The 20873-nt window shown below is 42.1% G+C and overlaps 2 protein-coding genes across 5 annotated transcripts; one reads left to right on the top strand and one right to left on the bottom strand.

Moving 5' to 3' along the window:
- Positions 1–14858: 14858 nt before the first annotated feature.
- LOC135627435 (putative pentatricopeptide repeat-containing protein At3g28640) lies at positions 14859–16998 on the top strand. The gene has a single exon (XM_065133536.1). The coding sequence runs from the start codon at positions 14917–14919 to the stop codon at positions 16459–16461; it is 1545 nt and encodes a 514-aa protein (XP_064989608.1). The 5' UTR covers positions 14859–14916; the 3' UTR covers positions 16462–16998.
- Positions 16580–20543, bottom strand: LOC103972792 (uncharacterized). 4 transcript variants are annotated; one of them, XR_010492604.1, is made up of 6 exons: positions 20341–20543; positions 19751–19874; positions 19519–19645; positions 19329–19423; positions 17858–18130; positions 16580–16710 (listed from the first exon to the last, which is right to left on the bottom strand). XR_010492604.1 is itself a non-coding variant. In XM_065133537.1 (5 exons), exons 2-5 carry the CDS (start codon positions 19805–19807, stop codon positions 18086–18088), a joined length of 324 nt encoding a protein of 107 aa, XP_064989609.1. In that variant the 5' UTR covers positions 19808–19874; positions 20341–20543; the 3' UTR covers positions 17784–18085. The 4 variants fall into 4 exon arrangements, 1 of the variants encoding a protein (XP_064989609.1); XR_010492605.1 differs by having other exon boundaries at positions 19751–19859; XR_010492606.1 differs by having other exon boundaries at positions 19751–19856.
- Between the last annotated feature and the right edge of the window lie 330 nt (positions 20544–20873).

Genomic DNA, 20873 nt, shown 5'->3' with positions numbered 1-20873 from the left:
AATCAAGTGTTTGTGATATTGGTTCAACTCATTGCATGAAAAACATATTATCAAGTTTTATCATCATGCAGTTTTGAAGCCAGAAAATTTAGCAAATGTTACATCATGCTTAGAATATTCAGGCTATCAAGTTTTAGATATGCAAGTTTTACAGCATACAAGATAGCACTTTTAGAACATGCAAGCTAGCAGTTTTGAGATGTTCAAGAAAGCAACTCTTGCTTCTTGAGATATGCAAATTTGTCAAGTTTTGCTAGATGTGCAAGTTAGCATTTTTGCCTCTTGAGATAGGCAAGATAGCACATATGCTTCTTTTGAGATAGCAACTTTTCGCTTCTCTTTAGACTACAAGCTAGCAATTTTTACGATATACAAGTTTCGCAATATACAAGCTAGCAAAAACTTCGAAAGCAAATGCAAGATAACTTTCTTGTGTAGGCTCATGATTATTGCTTCCTATTGTAATGTGCAGGTTGCAAGTCTTGCTTCTTGAGATATTCAAGATAGTAATTTTCAAGAAGACAATTTTTACTTCTTGAAATAAGCAAGTTAGCAATCAAGTTTTTGCATCTTCTTGACTTGTGCAAGCTAGCTATCTCCCCCTTTGTCATTGTCAAAAAGAAAGGAAGAATACAGTTTTGTAGTTCTTTTTCCTTTTACAACGATTTCAAAATTATGACAAAGGATGAATAATCAAGTTATGAATGTTAAGACAATTTTTCATCATGAATATTTTATCATTGTATGCATCGTTATCATAGGTTGAAGTATTACATGCATAATTTCATATCACCATTCATAATTACATTAATGTTTCAATATAGCAATTTCTTCTCAAAATGTGTAACTTAGCACTCATCATGATTTACATCATTTGCAATACATCACATCATAATTAGAAAGCACAAGTATTGCATGCATAATTGCAAATCATAAATGTTTCATATCATGATGGTATCAATTTTGTCAAATTATATCCTACCATGCATGATCAATAACTCCTCATTTGTATTTCATGCATTATTTCATTTCATCTCATAAGGAATATCAAGAAAAGTTATTGGATGAGGAGATAAATATTTTATGAATACACGGAATTGTATAAAAATCATATCATAAGTGTTTCGTGTATTCATATTATCACATGAAGCATATTATCATTTTTGAATAACGTTCTTACTATTTCATCAAAATCAATTTCGAGATTCACACAATATTATGAAATTATTAATCTCGATAAGATGGGAAAAGCATTTTCTTTTTAAGTGATTCTTTTAACACATCATAAAAAAAAAAAACTCATTCATAATTCAAGTGATTTACAAGATATCATAAATGAATTTATCACTTGTATTTTATCAAAATCGAGAACTCTAGAGATAGAAAATGATTGAAGCATTTAACATGATTGATGCATGATTCATATTTAAAGTGTATCTTATGTCGTAAATACGAATCAAGCATTTGTCAAATCTGAAATCATCCTCAAAATTATATTCAATAAATTCATGTATGACAAGCATTGAAAAATCAATAAGATAGAGGATTACATTTCAAGTGTTCATCAATTGTAGCATTTCATCATATGGTAAGATATCAATGCGTAAAACTGTGAAGCAAGATTTTGTTTGATATCTTGATACAGGGCATATAGCAATGATAGCAATCATATATTTCTTGGTGATGCAAGCATGGGATAATCATAGCATAGTGTTTATAGCATCAATTCATATATTTCTCCCCTTTTTTTAAGTGTTTCATCTTAAGTGATCGATTTCATGTTAGCATGCCTTTTCATTTATGTCAAATGAAAACATGCATCAACGTTTAGGATCGTGAAATGGATTTCATCATAAAACCATCAATCACAAAAATCATCATGTATAACTTTAAAATCTTAAATCTTTATTCTTATGTCAAAATCATACATCATATTTAACAAACAAAGACAAAAAAATATCAAGCCTTCCAGACAAAAGCCATGTATCGTCATTGAAAAGCAATATGAAAATCATCAAAATATACATTCTTGCTTCTCAAGCACATAAATAAGATTTAATCTCACTAGGTGTACAATCATTAGATTTCGATCTTGCATTAACATAAGACATGCAATTTTCATTATCATTTTCAAAATTACAAGCATGATCATATTTTTGCATTTTCATTATTAAATTAAAAATGTAATTTTCAAGAAAATTTAAAGAAAAAGAAAAATGCATCATTTAAAACATCATGTAATTTCGAAGTAAATTAAAGGCATTTTGATTACCTCAGCGTCGAAAGGCGTAAAGGCGTAGTTTGCCATATTGCCTTTGTTGATTTTCTCCTCGTCTTCGGAGGAGCTCGATTCATCCCAATTTTTGTTCTTCTTCTTGCGTTTAAAGCAAGTAGTTCCATTCTTTTTGCTTTTTAATTTTCGTTTCATTTGTAGTTTAAGTTCACCATCACTTGAGCTTACGCTCGAGTGGTCTTCAAATGTTCTATGTCCCAAATCCTTCCTGTTCTTTGGAAGGTTGTTTTGTTCATCATTGTCCTCATCACTTGTGTCATCGCTCAAGTGGCATTCATTTGTCCAGAGTTCCAAATCCTTCCTGTTCTTTGGAAGGTGATTGTGTTCAACATGTTCATCATGTGCATTGTGCACCATTTCATATGTCATCAATGAACCAATTAGTTCTTCAAGTGGTAAGTTGTTTAGGTTTTTAGCTTCTTGAATAGCAGTTACTTTTGAATCCCAAGTTTTAGAAAGTGAGCGCAAAACTTTGTTAACGAGTTCAAAATCCGAAAAGCTTTTACCAAGTGATTTTAAACCATTGACGACATCCGTAAAACGGGTGTACATGTCAACAACGGTTTCGCTTGGTTTCATATGAAAAAGCTCGAAATCATGTAGTAAAATATTAACTTTCGAGTCTTTGACTCTACTAGTTCCCTCGTGCGTGATTTCAAGAGTGCGCCAAATATCGAAAGCCGTTTCGCACAAAGAAACCCGATTGAACTCATTTTTGTCCAAAGCGCAAAATAAGGCATTCATAGCCTTTGCGTTTAAAGAAAAATACTTCTTCTCCAAATCCGACCATTCGTTCATCGGTTTGGAGGGAAGTTGAAAACCGTTTTCAACAATATTCCATAAATCCAGATTCAGAGAAATCAAGAAAACTCTCATTCGAGTTTTCCAATAAGTGTAGTCCAATCCGTTAAAGAACGGTGGACGAACAACCGATAAGCCCTCTTGAAGAGCCATTTCTCTCGGGTGTAAATCCGAAATGAGAAATACCCTGCTCTGATACCAATTGTTAGGATCGAGAGCACTAAGACGGGGGGGGGTGAATTAGTGCAGCGGAAATCTTACAGCGATTAAAACTAAAAGCTGCGTTCGTTCAATAAAAACTATTATGATGCAAAAGCTAATTCTCAGTTTGTATCTAAGTGCAGTTTGCGTCTAAGCGCAGATTGCGTCTAAGCACAGTTTGCGTCTAAACACAGTTTGCGTCTAAGCGCAGTTTGCGTCTAAGCGCAGTTTGCGTCTAAACACAGTTTGCGTCTAAGCGCAGTTTTGCGTCTAAGCGCAGTTTACGTCTAAACGCAGATTTACGTCTAAACTCAGATTTACGTCTAAACGCAGTTTTACGTCTAAACGCAGATTTACGTCTAAACGCAGTTTTACGTCTAAACGCAGATTTACGTCTAAACTCAGATTTACGTCTAAACGTAGTTTTACGTCTAAACGCAGATTTACGTCTAAACGCAGTTTTACGTCTAAACGCAGATTTACGTCTAAACGCAGTTTTACGTCTAAACGCAGTTTTACGTCTAAACGGAATCAAGACGTAAACGAAAACTGCACAGAACCTTGTTCGTAAAAACGCAGAAGACAGTTTGCAGTTGTAAATGAAATCAAGACGTAAACGTAAACTGCACAGAACCTTGTTTGTAAAAGCGCAGAAGACAGTTTGCAGTTGTAAATGAAATCAAGACGTAAACGTAAACTGCACAGAACCTTGTTCGTAAAAGCGCAGAAGACAGTTTGCAGTTATAAATGAAATCAAGACGTAAACGTAAACTGCACAGAATTCGTTCGTAAAAGCGCAGAGAGCAGAGGCTAAGTAGGAGGTTTGCAGTAATGATAAGGTGCTCAAAATAAACGCAAACCAGAGATTTAGAGTGGTTCGGTCAGTCTTGACCTACTCCACTTTTGGCTTCCTCCACCGATGAGGTCACCGACGTCAACTAGAAGCCTTCCTTCAATAGGCGAAGGCCAACTACCCTCTTACAGATTCACTCCTTTTGATGGGCTTAGGAGACAACCCTTACAAATGTTTTCTCTCCTCTCTTTACAACTCAAACTTGAAGAACAGAAGGAGGAGGAAAACTAGCAGTTTTGAGCTCTAAGAACCACTGAAAAGATCAAGATTTCGGCTTGAGTTCTTGCTTTTTCAGTGCTGAATGGGTGGGGTATTTATAGGCCCCAACCCAGTTCAAATTTGGAGCTCAAAATGATCAAATCCCGGAATTCCGGGATCAGGCGGTTGCACCTCTTGACTGGAGAGGTTGCACCGCCTGGCAGAGCTCGAAGACTGAGCTCAGGCGGATGCATCTCTCTGTCAGGGGTGGTTGCACCTTTCTGCCAGAGCTCGAAGACCGAGCTCAGGCGGTGCATCTCCTGACCAGAGAGGTTGCACCTCTCTGCCAGAGCTCGAAGACCGAGCTCGGGCGGTGCATCTCCTATCCAGAGAGGTTGCTCCTCTCTGCCAGAGCTCGAAGACCGAGCTCGGTGGTTGCACCTCTTGGCAGAGCTCGAAACTTGAGCTCTGGCGGTGCTACCTCTTGACAGAAGAGGTTGCACCGCCTAGTCTCGCTCGGAGACTGAGCCTGGGCGGTTGCACCTCCTGGCTGGGGCGGTTGCACCTCCCAGCCTCGTTGGAAGACTTAGCCTGGGCGGTGCTACCTCCTAGCCTGGGCGGTTGCACCTCTTTCACTATTTCAGCTCACTTGGTTTGGCTCTAAACTTGGTCCAAACCAGTCCGAACTTGGGCCTAATTGGCCCCTACTTGGGTTATAGGATTAACACTTAATCCTAACCCTAATTAACGTGCTAACTATGAATTTAAAGACATTTTCTAAGCTATTACAAAGTCCGCAAGTCAAGACTTCTTCTGGCGAGCTTCCGGCAAACTTCCGACGGTCTTCCGATGAACTCTCGGAAACCATTCTACGGACTCCCGGCAAGCTCCTAGACTTCACGATTTGATCTTAGCGAGTTCCAACGAGCTTCTTCGGCAAGCTCCGATCTTTCTCGGCGAGCTCCGCGAACTTCCAACGAACCTTCCGGCGAGCTTCCGAAAAACCCTTCGGCAAGCTCCCAACTCATTCTCGGCTAGTTCCGGTAGCATTCCCGACGAACCTTCGGACTTCCGTCGAACTCTCGAACTCGCAACAAATCCTTCGCGCTTGACTCCAACACTTTGTTTCGCTTTATGTCTTCATCGTTATCATAGTTAATCCTGCACAACAAAACAAAACTTCGATCGAGACAATTAATCCTAAGCAATTAACCAAGTTGTCCGGCATGTCATTGGTCCTTCGACGCTTCGTCCGATTCTTCGGCGCATCGTCCTTTCCTGCAGCCTATTGCCCAATCGGCCAGTTGACTCCGCAACTCCGATATCCTTGGCACAATACCCGCTCTTCTTGGCCCGATGCCCGAGTCCACGACCCGAAGCCTTCTGTCGATACGTCGACCGATCCACCGGCCCGACGTCCAATCTTCTGACATGTTCCTCCGGCACAACATGATGTTCTTGCTTTAATTGTCTCATCCTGATCAAAGCATCCTGCGTCACTCAAAACGCAGATTAAATCATAAACATATATCAAGTAGTTTCATCATCAAAATACGAGATTCAACATACATGCCTTTAACTCGTCAACAAAAGAGAGATCTTAATATCATAGATTTGGAGTCATATACTATGGCATCTGAGGAGGCAATCAATGCAAAATTTGAAGCCTTTGAGGCACGAATGGAGGATAAGATTCAGACTCTCTTTACCGAATTCAGTTTGGGCCGACCACCAAGCCCAAAGAAATCACATCAAGGAGAGAGCTTTAACCAATCACATCATGCCCAAAGAGATGACTTCCAAGAGAGGGGAGGCTCTATGACCGACCCCAACTATTCGCGCATGAGAGTGGACTTCCCTAGATGGGAAGAAGGAGACCCAATTGGTTGGATCTCGCGCGCGGAGCGATATTTTCGATACCATAAAACTGCGGATGCATCCATGGTGGAAATTGCAGCTATACATCTTGAAGGTGATGCTATACAATGGTTTGACTGGTTTGAACACACTTATGGAGTCCTTTCATGGCGACAATTCAAAGAAGGACTACTGATCCGCTTCGGACCAACTTATTACGAGAACATTGACGGACAACTAGCAAAGATCCGACAAACCTCCACCATTTAGGAGTACCAGACCAGGTTTGAAAGGTTATCTAATCAAACTCGTGATTGGTTTGAAAAACAGTTATTGGGGACCTTTATTGAGGGCTTAAAGCCGAAGATCCGGGGAGAAGTTAAGGCGCGACAACCTTACACGCTTATGGCAGCCATCTCTTTCGCACGACTACAAGAGGAGCGATTGAACCATGAAGCCCAGAGGACTAGGATCACTCCACGACCTACAATACTAAAGCCCTCAGCCCCCCCTACTATCAACCGAGTCCCTGCACCGAAAAGGTTAACAAGAGAAGAACTTCGGGAGCGATCTGCGAAGGGGTTATGTTGGCATTGCGACGAGCCGTGGAGCCGCGAGCATCGCTGTAAAAAAGGTAGAGTTCTTATGATTGAACTAGTAGAAGAAGAGGTCATTGAACATCTAGAAGAGAGCCATGAACATGAAGAAGAAGATATGGAAGAAGAGCCACAGCCGACCGACATTACAGTACACGCACTAGCTGGCTACTCAAATCCGCAAACGATGAAAGTTGGAGGCCTTCTCAAACAACAGCCGATCACTGTTCTCATCGACACGGGTAGCACTAATAACTTCCTAAATAGTAAGGTTGCTGCTCGGATGACACTGCATATTGAAGGTTGCAGCAAGTTCGATGTAAAGGTTGCCGACGGCAGAATCCTAAAGTGCGACCAAAGATGCCCGCAGGTGAAACTATTACTGCAAGACCAAGAAATTATCACCGATTTCTTCCTCCTACCAATCGATGACTATGAGGCAGTGCTTGGTATAGAATGGCTGACTACACTAGGTGATGTCTCTTGGAACTTTTCTAAATTAATTATGAAATTCTACTATAAGGGCAAACAGATCATCCTACGCGGGAAGCGCGGAAGCAACGTTACCACTGTTTCGACCCAACAAATGGAGAAAGTTTTGCACAAGGTAAATAGTGACTTTTTGATGCATCTCCAGCCACAACAAGAAGAGAAGAAAATAGAAATTGAAGATCAAAATCTTGCCCAATTGCTTACTGAATTTGCCGACATATTTGCTGAACCGCGCGGTCTTCCTCCTTCTCGGCAACATGACCATCGAATTCCAATCCTTCCGGGCAAGCCACCAGCGAACACTCGATCATACCGATATCCTCACCTCCAGAAAGATGAAATTGAAAAGATCATAAAGGAGATGCTTGAAACAGGGGTGATTCGGCCAAGTTGCAGCCCCTATTCCTCACGAGTGCTACTTATACGTAAGAAGGACGGAACTTGGCGGATGTGCATCGACTACCGAGCTTTAAATGGCATCACCGTCAAGGACAAGTACCCAATACCAGTGGTGGATGAACTTCTTGATGAATTAAAAGGAGCTCGAGTCTTCACGAAGTTGGACCTCCGATCCGGTTACCACCAAATTCGGGTATGTGACGATGACATTCCAAAAACTGCATTTCGCACACATAATGGCCATTATGAATTCTTGGTAATGCCTTTTGGACTCACTAATGCTCCTTCAACCTTTCAAAGTCTCATGAACGATATTTTTCGAAGCTTTCTTCGTAAATTTGTGCTGGTATTTTTCGATGATATTCTCGTTTACAGCCCTTCTCTTGAGACTCACTTTCAGCATTTACGGATTGTTTTGACGATCCTTCGGGAGAATACTCTTTTTGTAAAGCAACCAAAGTGCAGCTTTCTCCAGCAAAAAGTAGAGTACCTTGGGCATATAATATCAGAAGGAGTGGCGGTAGACCCAACAAAAATTGAGGCAATGCAAGGCTGGCCGAAACCTACAAACGTGAAATTACTGCGAGGGTTCCTTGGACTAACGGGCTACTACCGAAAATTTGTTAAGGACTATGGGAAGATCAGTGCACCACTCACTTCTTTACTGAAAAAAGATGCTTTCCAATGGTCGGACAAAGCCTCTACTGCCTTCGACAAACTTAAAGCAGCTATGACAACGACGCCGGTGCTTGCGCTACCAGATTTCAATAGACCCTTCATCATTGAGGCCGACGCATCTGGAGTCGGAATTGGAGCCGTCCTCATGCAAAATGGTCGACCACTCGCATACACTAGCAAGGCATTATCTCCCTCCCATCAAAACATGTCAGTATATGATAAGGAGATGCTTGCCATTGTACACGCAGTAACGAGGTGGAGACCCTACCTGATCGGCCGGCGATTTCAAATTAAAACTGACCATAAAAGCCTCAAGTACTTTTTGGAGCAAAAGATATCATCCCCTAAGCAGCAAAAATGGGTAACCAAACTTCTTGAATTTGATTATGAAATTATTTATAAAAAGGGGAAAGAAAACGTTGTTGTAGATGCACTCTCACGGCTACCTGAACAAGCTAAGGTTTCAGCCATCTCCCTTCCTACCACCGGTCTCCTCGAGGATATTAGGGAAGAATGGAAGAAGGATCGAGAGATCAGCAACATCATAAAAAAATTGGAGGAGGATCCAAGTGCAATAACCCACTACACCTGGGATTCGAGGGATCTATGCTACAAAGGTCACATTTTGCTTATACCGAACTCCCCTTGCATCACAATCATTTTGCATGAAATGCACTCCATACCTTCAGCAGGGCACTCTGGATTCCTAAGAACCTACAAAAGAGTGAAGCAAAATTTTTATTGGAGAGGGATGAAAAAAATTATTGCTGAATATGTGGCACAATGTGATGTATGTCAACGACACAAGGGTGAAACTGTGGCAAATCCAGGGAAGCTACAACCACTGCCCATACCAGACTCAGTGTGGACTGACATCTCCATGGACTTCATTGAAGGGCTGTCATCTTCCAAAGGTAAAAGCACGATTCTCGTGGTGGTTGATCGACTTACGAAATATGCTCATTTTTGTGCTGTGAGAAATCCCTACACTGCTGCTAGTATTGCCCAGATTTTCATAGAAAATATTGTTAAACTACATGGGATGCCAAGGTCCATCGTAAGTGATCGTGATAGGATCTTCACCAGTAAATTTTGGACCGAGTTATTTCAGTTACAAGACACCAAACTCAAGATGAGCACAGCGTATCATCCACAAACTGACGGCCAAACAGAGGTGGTAAATAGGTGCTTAGAGACGTACCTCCGGTGTTTTGCTAGCGACCGACCAAAATAGTGGGCGAAATGGCTTCCCTGGGCCGAATGGTGGTATAATACTACATATCATTCATCTACAAAATGCGCCCCTTATGAAGCATTGTATGGTCGACCAGCCCTTGTGATTCCAAAGTATGTAATTGGCTCAGCCAAGGTAGATCAGGTTGACCAAGAATTGATTGATAGGGACAAACTCTTACAACTGTTAAAAGATAATCTCTCTACCGCTCAAGCCAGAATGAAGCAGCAAGTCGACACACGACGAAGCGAGAGAGAATTTTCAGTAGGAGATTGGGTTTATCTTCGCCTACAACCATACAAGCAACTCTCTATCAACACTCGAGCCTCCATGAAGCTATCCCCACGTTTTTATGGGCCCTATCAGATCACAGAGCGTATTGGAGCCATGGCGTACAGACTTAAATTACCTGAGGATGCCAAAATTCACCCTGTCTTCCACGTATCATGCCTAAAGCCCAAGTTGGGAGAACACGAGTCACCCCAGATCCAACTGCCCAACACAACGGAGGATGGAGTTATTCAAGCCCAACCACAAGCCATCCTCGATCGTAGGATCATGATGCGTCGCCGACATCCCTCTATTGAAGTACTAGTGCATTGGAATAATCTACCACTTGAAGACGCCACATGGGAACCATATAAGGAGCTGAAGACCCGGTTCCCTGAGTTCATGGAATCTCAGCCTTGAGGACAAGGCTGATTTGAAGAGGGCGGGTATGTTAGGACTCTAGCTAGGAGAGTCCTAATTGAGAGGGACATTCTGTTAGGACTCTAGCTAGGAGAGTCCTAATTGAGAGGGATATTCTGTTAGGACTCTATTAGGACTCTAGCTAGGAGAGTCCTAATTGAGAGGGACATTCTGTTAGGAGGTTTTTTCTTAGAGAAGAATTAGGAGTTGTAAGGGAATAGGAGTCTTGAGTAGGAGTCCTATTAGGAGTTAGGGTTTAGAAGCCCTATAAATAGCCATGTATTCCTTCTCTTTCAATAAGCAATAGATGAATCTTTTCTGCAGCCTTTGAGCAGCAATGTGGAGGGAGAAACCCCTATAGAGTTCCAAGGAGGCCGATCCCCTAAAGAGATCAACCCCAAGTTTAGAATCTGCAAGGGTTCTAACAGGATGACATCCCATGTGCAATAGAAGAATAGAAAATAAAATTCTTAAATTTCTATAAAAAATAGTTTATTGTCGTCTTGTGAAGATTGGTGCGTAAAAACCGGTGAAACCAAAAAACCACGTATATAAGAAGATTGTATTACCTAGGGAGATTATATATCCCTGAATTCTTATAGATCTTTGGGAGAGGATGAAGGAGGTCAATTTTTCTCCTCTCTAGCGGTGATCCACACGGTAGGGGCTGTAAAGATGCTCCTCAAATCGCTGCTTAAATCTCCTCCTTACATGCATCACATAATTAAGAAGGGGTCAACCCTTCTTGCTATCCACACGCCCCAAATAGGGGCTGTTGGCTAAGGAGGAGAGGGAGAGAGGAGAATATGAGGTGGTAGCTAAGAGGTCTAGCTTATTGCCCTTTGGTTCTCTCCTATTTATAGATGCTTCCTATCAACTTAACCATAATGGATCTAGCCCTATTGGGTACTGGATCTTCATCCAACTACCCAAGTCTCTTAAATTAGTAGATCTCTATCCAATAATCTCTCATTGGCTCTTATTAGATCTCATCCATATGATCCAATAATTTAGGGGCTTATTGGATATCCAATAAGATAGGGGCTCTAACGGAGAACTCATATCCGAGCCTCTACTCATCGCAACACCTATCATATGTGTGTGACCCTTTAGGCCCAATATCGACCTAGCCGTGAGTCATACCTGTCATAACTCGTTCTAACTTAGTGAATTATTGTCTCCATAATAATTCACTCGACTCATCGACTACGGACGTACTAGGCTGCTACGCCATAGTCCCTAGACGATATAAGGGAATCCAATCATTTGGACCTATCTGTCATCAGTTACCATGTACCTATAATTCTCATTTATCTCATACTTTATAGACCATGTACCGAGCATGGTGTTATCAGGCCTATTTAGTTTCTACACGAGTCTTACTCTAATCGAATTCCCCCGAAGAATTCTTTGTCTCTCAATTCAAATGACCTTGGCTAGAGATTTATTTGAGCAAGAACACATGAGATATTCCTCTATCGACACTCAATAGCCCTCGTAAGGTTGGCTACCACTCCCAATAACTGACTATACTAGATCTGAAACTTCGAAACCTATAAATCCGGTATCAAAGAGTATAGTACTAATATAAGATATCCTTGGTGATAAGGGTAAAAATGGCGATGTGACACACCATGACGTCAGCCGACGCCTCATGCCTCGATCGGCGTAACTGCACTCGATTAACCGAGTCGGAACTCTGGTCGAGGCGCATTAACACCTAACTCAGGCTTGGTTCTTCACGCCACGCCAACCCCATGTCAGACGCTATCAGCCTGCCTCCTGTAGGCAGCCACATCAGGTAACATCAAACTCATCTATAAATACCCCAGAGTTCTAAACGAACAGGGGGGAGGACGAACTCACACACAACACTTGTATGGAGGCATCTCTTCCTCCAAAACCCTCTCCACATCACTAACTTGATCGTCGGAGAGGTCGGGCCGAGCTCCCGACCCGACCTGTGTGCAGGTGCGAGACGGTGCCGCCTCTTCCCGGCGCTACGGCGGAGCTTCCTCCCGACCCGACCTACCGACCCGACCTTCCGACCCGAACCACCGTGCTCGGCCGCCGGGAGACCCCGAGGGACGTCGCTTGAGATCCCCGACATCCGGACCCCCAACATCCGGACCCTCGAACCGAGCCGCGTCGGCCTCGAGGCCACGGCTTAAAAAGTTGTTTCCCACAACACTTGGTGTCTCAAGTCTAAAGAATAAATACATTACTAGGACGACGGAATCATTATCTGACAATGAGATATCATCAACCATCCAACATTATGTAAGCGGATCAATCAATGAACTCATTTTTCAATGAGCACATACACTGTATCCCTATGGACGGTATATAGTACACCAATCTGTATACCAGCTGCCTCCATCATTTGAATGAGTATACAGTACACCAATTTGTCCGGCTATCTCGATGTCCCTCTCGAGTAACCTATGACCATGATTATTTAGGGTATGTGTTTAAATGAGAATTGGTCTCATTATCGTGATTTCATCACAATCTGATTCCCATTGCACAGATCCATGAACATCATAATATATATGAACAAAAAAATTATATAATACAATAGACAAAAGCAATATGTGTCACACACGTGTCATCACTCACGTGATTGGCTTATAGGGCATCTATAACTAGCATTTAGTCTGTTGCACATGATTCTCCCTCTTGAGAAGCGGGATTTATTTTCTTGGATATCTATCCCGTTGGAGAAACTTTTCTCTTTGCATCCTTCCATTTGGAAGTTTCGAAGACCACCATCCTCTTGGATTACTCCACCTTACTGAATAAACTATGTACTATTCTGCCCCTATAACTCGTTAGATTATGACTTTTCGTTAATATATCCCTTATTGTACCCCTCAAGGCTTAGCAATATACTAAACTTATTATAAACTTTATTCTCTTAAGAGATATCCTTCCCATGCTAAAGAGAAAATTTTAATGCTCTATGGTGTTGAGTTTTGGTCGACTTGGGATAGCCATGGATAGGTCATCGTCCGCATACAAGCCCTTGCATAAGTACCAAATTCTTCGAGTTAGTAGTTCTCCTCACTTCTATAAGCTTTGCATAACTTTTTTAGTCATCAAGCAGCCCATCCCTCTTTGCATGGTCTTATCCTTTGCTAAGCAACCCACTTGCCTTGAGTATAATCAAGTTTGGTTGTCAACATCAAGTTATAACTCGAACTCAACCATCCCAACCTTTATGCGCTATGTATTCTTCCTAGCTTGCTTGTTCTCGTGGTGCATCTAGTACAAAGGGTTAACTATTACTCTGAATACCAATCTCGAATGCCTACTCCTCTGAGGAAGTAATTTCTCTATATCTCAACACCTATTTCCCTCAAACGATCATGTGTGCTGACTAATCTTAATACAGCCGTATTAGGTTCCCCGCGTTTGTATATCATGTGTTTCTAAATATGCATTTCTCGCTTTGATACCATTTATTATGGACTTAGCTAGTTTTATCTCAATTGTGCAGCACCTTTGCATGTTTGTTTGTAAAAAGTCAGCCTCCTTGAAACCTCTTATGATCCTTTAAATACTAGTAAAAGAGAAAATGGGTTAAATGAAGCATTTAACTTAAGATCTCACAAGCAGCCATTTCAAAAATACTTGATAATTGATGTAAATTATAAATATAAATTTTGCAAGCTCTGAACGGTTATGCGATAAAAGGTCCAAGATGATTCGTCATGATCAAAAGTCTCTACGAGTGCTCACATGATAGCGAACCATCCTTAGACACTACCCTAAAGGCCCATTCAACCATGTGCCACCCATGTAGCTCCTAGGTGATATGCTAGTTGACACTCTACACTATGTTGTGGAGCTAAAAAACTCTTAAAATGACTACTTGGATGGCTTATTTCTGAGCAGTTTTATCTCTATGCAATAATTATATACAACATACATTTACAAGCTTGAAACGATCATAAAAGCCAACCAAAATAGGGCTGTCAAGTCTACTACAAACCCCCTACATACTGTGAAAGCATGAACAAAACCGAAAGACACAGATATACACAAATATTACATCGAATATTTTATTTATAGTTTCATTTATAACACTACGCCTCGTACAATCGCCCTCACCTTCCCTCCCCTCTTCCTCTACCATCATCGCCTGCACGCCTCACACTTATCGTCCTCACTCGTAACCTCCTCCACCGAGATCGACGATAGAAACGATGGAGACACCAAGGGGGGTGCTTGTGCCCCCTTGCCTATAGCCCCCTGCAAATGTGATGATAAGAATGACGAGAATGATGAGACAAAGATGACAGGCAAGGTGGGTGGGAGAAATGGGGCGAAGGTGACGATAACAGGATAGAGGCAAGAGCAATGAGCGAAGGATAGGAAGGAGGTGCCCCATTGCGGAGGTTGGCAAGGGAAGAAGTGACGATGGATGACAACCAATGAGCGCTATATGAGAATTTGGCAAGACTAATATTTTTTTTAGAATTTGCCCATAAGTAAATATACTACTATTTGCATCCTCAAATCTACTAATTCAATTTGCATTAATTTCCACCCTTCTCATGTCTTTCTACATGAGCCGGCCGATCCCGTCGATTTCGATGGAACGGACCCAAGTCGAACCCACATGGTGGCGGAGGCCCCGGCGCACGGCCCCGTCCCCGTCCCCGTCCCGCCGCGCGCATGGAACCGCTGCATGGCCTTCCTCCGGCGCTGCTCCTCCGAGCGCCACCTCCGCGCCGCCCACGCCCTTTTCGTCTCCGGCGGCCTCCACCGCCACCCCTTCGCCCTCAGCCGCCTCATTCTCGCCGCCTGCTCCCTCCGCCCCCCTGCCCTCGCCTACGCCTCCCTCCTCTTCCACCGCTCCCCCTCCCCTCCCAACTCCTTCATGCACAACGCCCTCATCCGCGCCCATGCCCGCGGCCCCGACCCCGCCGCGGCCCTCTCCTTCTTCCGCCTCCTCCTCCGCGCCCCGCCCGCCTCCGCCGCCGCTGACCACCACTCCTTCCCCTTCGCCCTCGCCGCCTGCGGTGCCTCTGGCTCCCTCGCCACCGGCGCCCAGATCCACGCCCTCGTCGTCAAGAACGGCCTCTTTTCCGCCGACCACTACGTCCAGACCGCCGTATTGCGGCTCTACTGCAACGCCACTGACGAGGCCGCCAAAGTATTCGACGAAATTTCCGTGCGAGACGCCGTCCACTACGACGTCCTCATGAACGCGTTCATCCGCGCCGGTCTACCCTCCGAGGCGGTGCGACTGTTCGACCATTTGCTGATCTCCCGCATCGAGCCGGACGAGTTCGCCGCCACCACCGCTCTCACGGCTTGTGCACACGCCGGTGCTCTCAATCAGGGCGTTCGAATTCACAAGCTCGTCGAGGGGAAGGGACCCTCATTCCTAAGGGACACCTTCCTGGGGTCGGCTCTCGTGAGCATGTACGCGAAGTGTGGGTGCATAAAGAATGCCGTCGACGTGTTCAACGCGATGCCTGAGAGGAATACCCACATGTGGGCCACCATGATCGGCGCGTACGCCATGCATGGATTCTCCAAGGAGGCAATGGCTTGCTTGCGGCGGATGCAGGAGGAGGATGGCCTGCGCCCGGATGGGATTGTACTGCTTGGGGCGCTCGCTGCCTGCGTTCATGCTGGCCTGGTGGAGGACGGCCTACAGCTTCTGGCCGAAATGGAGGCTCGACACTCGGTGATCCCCGAGCACGAGCACTACAGCTGCGCTGTCGATATGCTGTGCAGAGCGGGTCGGCTGGACGAGGCACTACATCTCGTACGTGAAATGCCGATGAGGCCTCTGGCATCAGTGTGGGGCTCGTTGCTCACAGGATGCAGGATACATGGGAACACGGAACTCGCCGAGGTTGCTGTTGCAGAGCTGCAGAGCTTTGCGGCTGGCGACGGAGATGATGAAGGTGTTTATGTCCAGTTGTCGAACATCTATCTCAATGCTGACAGGAAGGAGGACGCACGCAGGATTCGCAAGCTGATCGGTAGCAGAGGGATCAAGAAGACGCCTGCATGCAGCGCGATTGAGGTGGATGGGAATGTGAGCTCATTTGTGGCAGGGGATCAAGTGCACCCTCAGCGGCTGGAGATATGCCTGATGTTGGAGGTGTTGGCAGATCATATGCGCCCCTGCTCTGAGGATGAGTTATGAGGTGGAGGATTGCTCGTAGAGATATGAACAAGATGATGACATGAAGCCCACCAAACAAGATGAATCATACAGCGGAATGAGGAATTGCTGATTTTGTGAGACCTGGAATGTCATGTTGGCTCATCACTTAAACCGAGTTCATGAGCATCAGCTCGTGGACAGAACCAATTGTTTGTCGATGAGGACGAATCCTGCACTGTATGTAGTCTCTCTTTGTGAAGCATTGATCTACTGGAGGTCAGAAGTCAACTGAAGTATACAGATCAGAAAACAGAGTCACGCTGAGATTCTCAGTTATGGCAACAGAGAAAATACTGATTTTTTTGAGGATATTTTTGAGCAAGAGAATGTTATGGAATTCTTATATTAGAAATTTCTTGGAATTTTAAGTTTGAGACAATTGATTTTTGTGGACTGAGAGTGTCTCAGGGAGTTCCTTCCTCTTCGAAATGCCTTCTCTGAGGATGAACATTTTGCTCAGACATCTCTGTAGCACATTATAGTTTCAATTACTGAGAATTTGTTTTCAAGTTTCCATTACGGATCATATGCTTTCGATTTATAGCAGTCATTTGCTGCAGATCCTCAGAACAGCTTGAGAAATGAACTGTCAGTCATACAATAACAATAAAACGGTAAGTCTCAATAAAATTACTGTCAGTCGTAATCATCAATTTCAATTATCTTTGCTTGTTGTCTCGCTCTATGATTTTTTTTCTTGTAAGATAAATGATTAGGACAAGATTCAAGTAATTTTGGCATAATCTTCTGAGAGTAAAGGTTGAATGCTCTATGAACATTCCTGCCCTGTTAAGCTCTAAGGAATGTCTATGATGCGCATTGCAGACGGAGCCTGCAGTTTAGATTCAAGTCATGGTGCTTTCTGTTACCTACTCAATGCATTAAAGTCCATGGCAATCTCACTGACAGCATAATATAAACTTTCAAGCAGCCCTTTTTGGCATTGATATTATTATTTTTATTTACTTACATATCTTGAGTTGTGTGAGGGATTGTAAAGATTTGAGTACAGGAAATTTTGGTTCGTTTTCTTTTTCTGTTAATATTTTCTTCTTTTTTTTGAAAAGAGGAAAAACTATTCATTAAGCCGAAGTATCAATGGGAGTGGAGCCATGAGCTTCCAAAAAAAATGAGTATGACCTCTGACCCACCCTATGTTAGCAAGAATGTGCACCCCGGAATTGAGGCGGGGGTAGGTGTAAGGGGACATAATGGATATAATTTAGAAGAGCCACAAATCTTAAACAATATGCATACCTTCAGAGAAACTTATAATTGCATTCAAGAATATAAGCAAGAGATGAAAAATCAAGGAATGTAAGGAATGCCATATAAGCAGCAGAGTATCAACAAAATTCTCTAGAAGTTCAGATACCTGAGGAGAATGGAAACTCCAATATTTTGGCAGCAAAAGCATGTTCAAAGGTTGTCAATATTGAGATGTATGTCACTCGTTTAAGAGGTGTTCCAACTCATCAAAATCATCGATCGCCACCTAATTCGTTGTGGATAATAATGCTAGTCTGCTTATAAAATGTCTCCTTTTGAGCATCCCAGTCTTTCACGATATCATCTACCATGTCTCCCACCAACTTATTGTCTTCTATAATGTGTTTTGCATCCTCGATATCCATCGTATCAGTAGCTTCTTTTATAGGAAAAAAGAATGACAAGAGAAGAAAACTTTTTCAGTGAAGGTAAACACAAGAATAAGAAACTAAAAATTTTCTAGAATGAACATGGTATCACACTGAAAGATAGACGTTGAGCTATATTTTAACGGTGAAAGATATTTAGTCAATATGCCAAAAGGCTGAAGAAAACACAAGAATACTAACATGACAAATTTCAAAATGTTGAAGCAAATGTCCTGATATCCTAGGATAGATAAATCATGCTTCTAAAACATGCCTAACTGACATGGAAATCAATTCTAGTCTAGATATTTGCCTAAATAATGCAAAAAAAGTCACTTGAGTTGGCAATAATCAATAATTTACCTTCTAGAAACAAATTATATTGATTCCTCTTAACCAATTGACCACAGATACTCTATAAAGCACCAGCTTAAAGTTAATTAAGGTAATTATAATGAAGTTAACCCTTTTAACTTAACTCAAAGAACAGACATTAAGGTAATTATAATGACAGCACCCAGCATAAAGTTCCCATTTCATAATTGGTTTGATAGATAAAAAGCAAATTGTTCGATTAACAGATAACTCTTTTACCCTTAATTTCCTCATTTTAAAATACTACTCCAGAGCTTTCCCACATTTAGTTAGTAAATCTGACTGAAAATTGAGCAATTCCTAGGCCTGAGTTTAACCTTTTTAACAGTCATAGAATAGAGGTGTATGTCCTATTATGCTTATAATTGAAACAATCATAAGATAGACTCTAAATTTATTGTTCAAGAGTAATTTTAGCTTGGCAGACTAATGATCCAGTTTATTAACTAGAATATAGTGCCTCCAAAGACAAAAATGATGAGTACTTTCCTTATACAACAATCAGGAAAAGATAGAAGAGATAGATTTTCTTCAGTGATAAATACAAGCTCCTCAACAAGTTGAAAATTTGATACAAGGCACGCAATGCACATCTCACCATCAAGCCTAAATGACTTGACTAAGATGCTTAGGGTCTAGTTGTGGCAAATGCACTATTTTGCTCGATAAATAACTTATGAGAACCAAATGTGTAAATATGTAAGGAAAGTTGCTAATAAACATGAAAGATGCAGCAAAGGCAATTAAACAGTGCCAAAATCACCAAAAGACCCATGGAACTGATATCTAAGACATTAAAAATGAGCTTAAGAATCAAATAGCGTTGGAGCATACAAAGAGATAATAAATTTTGAAGGCAGGTTTATATGGTTGAGTCTCATAGAGGCAGTAAAGGCAATAGAGACCACCCAATCTCCTTAACAATGCACCTGTAGACACCATATAGACATTCATCACTAATTGTCTCTATTCATAAAAACAAGCATATAAAAACTAGAATGGGAATTATGGTGATAAGACATACGAATAGAATAGGAGTAAAGTGACTGCATAAAGAAGGCTTCATTAGAAGTAGGTTTAGCCTCATAAATATAAGAGAACTTCTTGGCCATCCACACCCTCTTCATATCTGCCAGTGTGGTATAGTTACCCTGCCAGTTCAAGAGACGACGATGTAAGCTCTCTATAAACTAAAACATGCATTTTGGTTTGAAGAAGATCAAGAAAGCAGACAAGATTTGAGAAGAAGAAATTACCTCGGTGAACTCATCTAGAAGTTCATCAGCATCCAACTTGAAAGGAGTGAGGTCCATATCAATATCATCAAGATTCAAGCATCCATGTGTCGATGATTATTTGCTACTGCTGCATATGCAACAACTGCTTGAAGAAGTGGCTAGTTAATGCGCATGGATCTATAAATTCTTAATTTGAACCCAATTATCCATGCCTAGTTTTCTAAAGTTGAAGTTTGAACTCGATTCTTATCCCAAATTAAATGAAGCTATAAGAGATAAACAAAAGGAATCTCAGAATCAATAATGAATCAGTATTTTCTGTATCATTTTAATATGTTTTCTTTTCCTTCTTCTCACATGTATATCTCGATTTTGTTGCTCCAACAATAACGCAACTAGCAGAATCAACAAACAATGTCGAAGGCTTGAGAATAGTAACTAAACGTTGAAGTTTCCCTTTCTGAGATCGTTGTTCTTCGATTATAAAGAGAGGAGAAGGAAGTGGCTGGGAATAAGAGGTTGGTTGTACAACGATCACAGAGAGGGAAAAGGGAAGGCACTGGGAGAGTGGCTATTATACAGAGAAGGGAGAGGAGAGGAAAGTGTACCAGAGGGAGGCGGCTGTGCTGCTGCAGCAGGATCGCAATGGCAACGACAGCTAAGGCTTGAGAACCGGAGGAGGGTGGCTCATCGTCGAAGGCTGGCTTGAGAGACCCGAAAGGCGGCAGGCGATGACCAGCTTTCTGGAACTGGCCGGCGGTAGCGGGACTTTGGTTTCGCCTTCGGCTTGAAGCGACTGGGAAAAGGTCAAGTCTTCCGTTGATCTTGAATTATTAAAAAGATGATACGAGTTGAGATGCTAAATTATGTATCGAACTTAAATATTTTAATAACTTAAGTAATACATAAAAGCAAATTATATATATATATAGTTTTATCATTAAAAAGAATGGAATTCCGATTAGAATTCTTGATCCTATAAATTTATATATCGAATATTCATCCGACACAAAACAATTATGATAACATAGTATATTAATAAATTATGTATTATTGATACATAAGTGTGGTAATAATTGTTGCCTAATTGTTATCAAAGAAAAGTGTTCAAAAAACCTCTTTGAGGCATATATGATTATGA

The sequence above is a fragment of the Musa acuminata genome, chromosome BXJ2-11 (genome assembly GCF_036884655.1).
Source record: "Musa acuminata AAA Group cultivar baxijiao chromosome BXJ2-11, Cavendish_Baxijiao_AAA, whole genome shotgun sequence".
NCBI classification, from domain to species: Eukaryota; Viridiplantae; Streptophyta; class Magnoliopsida; order Zingiberales; family Musaceae; genus Musa; species Musa acuminata.
The sequence above is the reverse complement of the archived record's forward strand: the minus strand, read 5'-3'. Positions and strand labels throughout refer to the sequence as shown.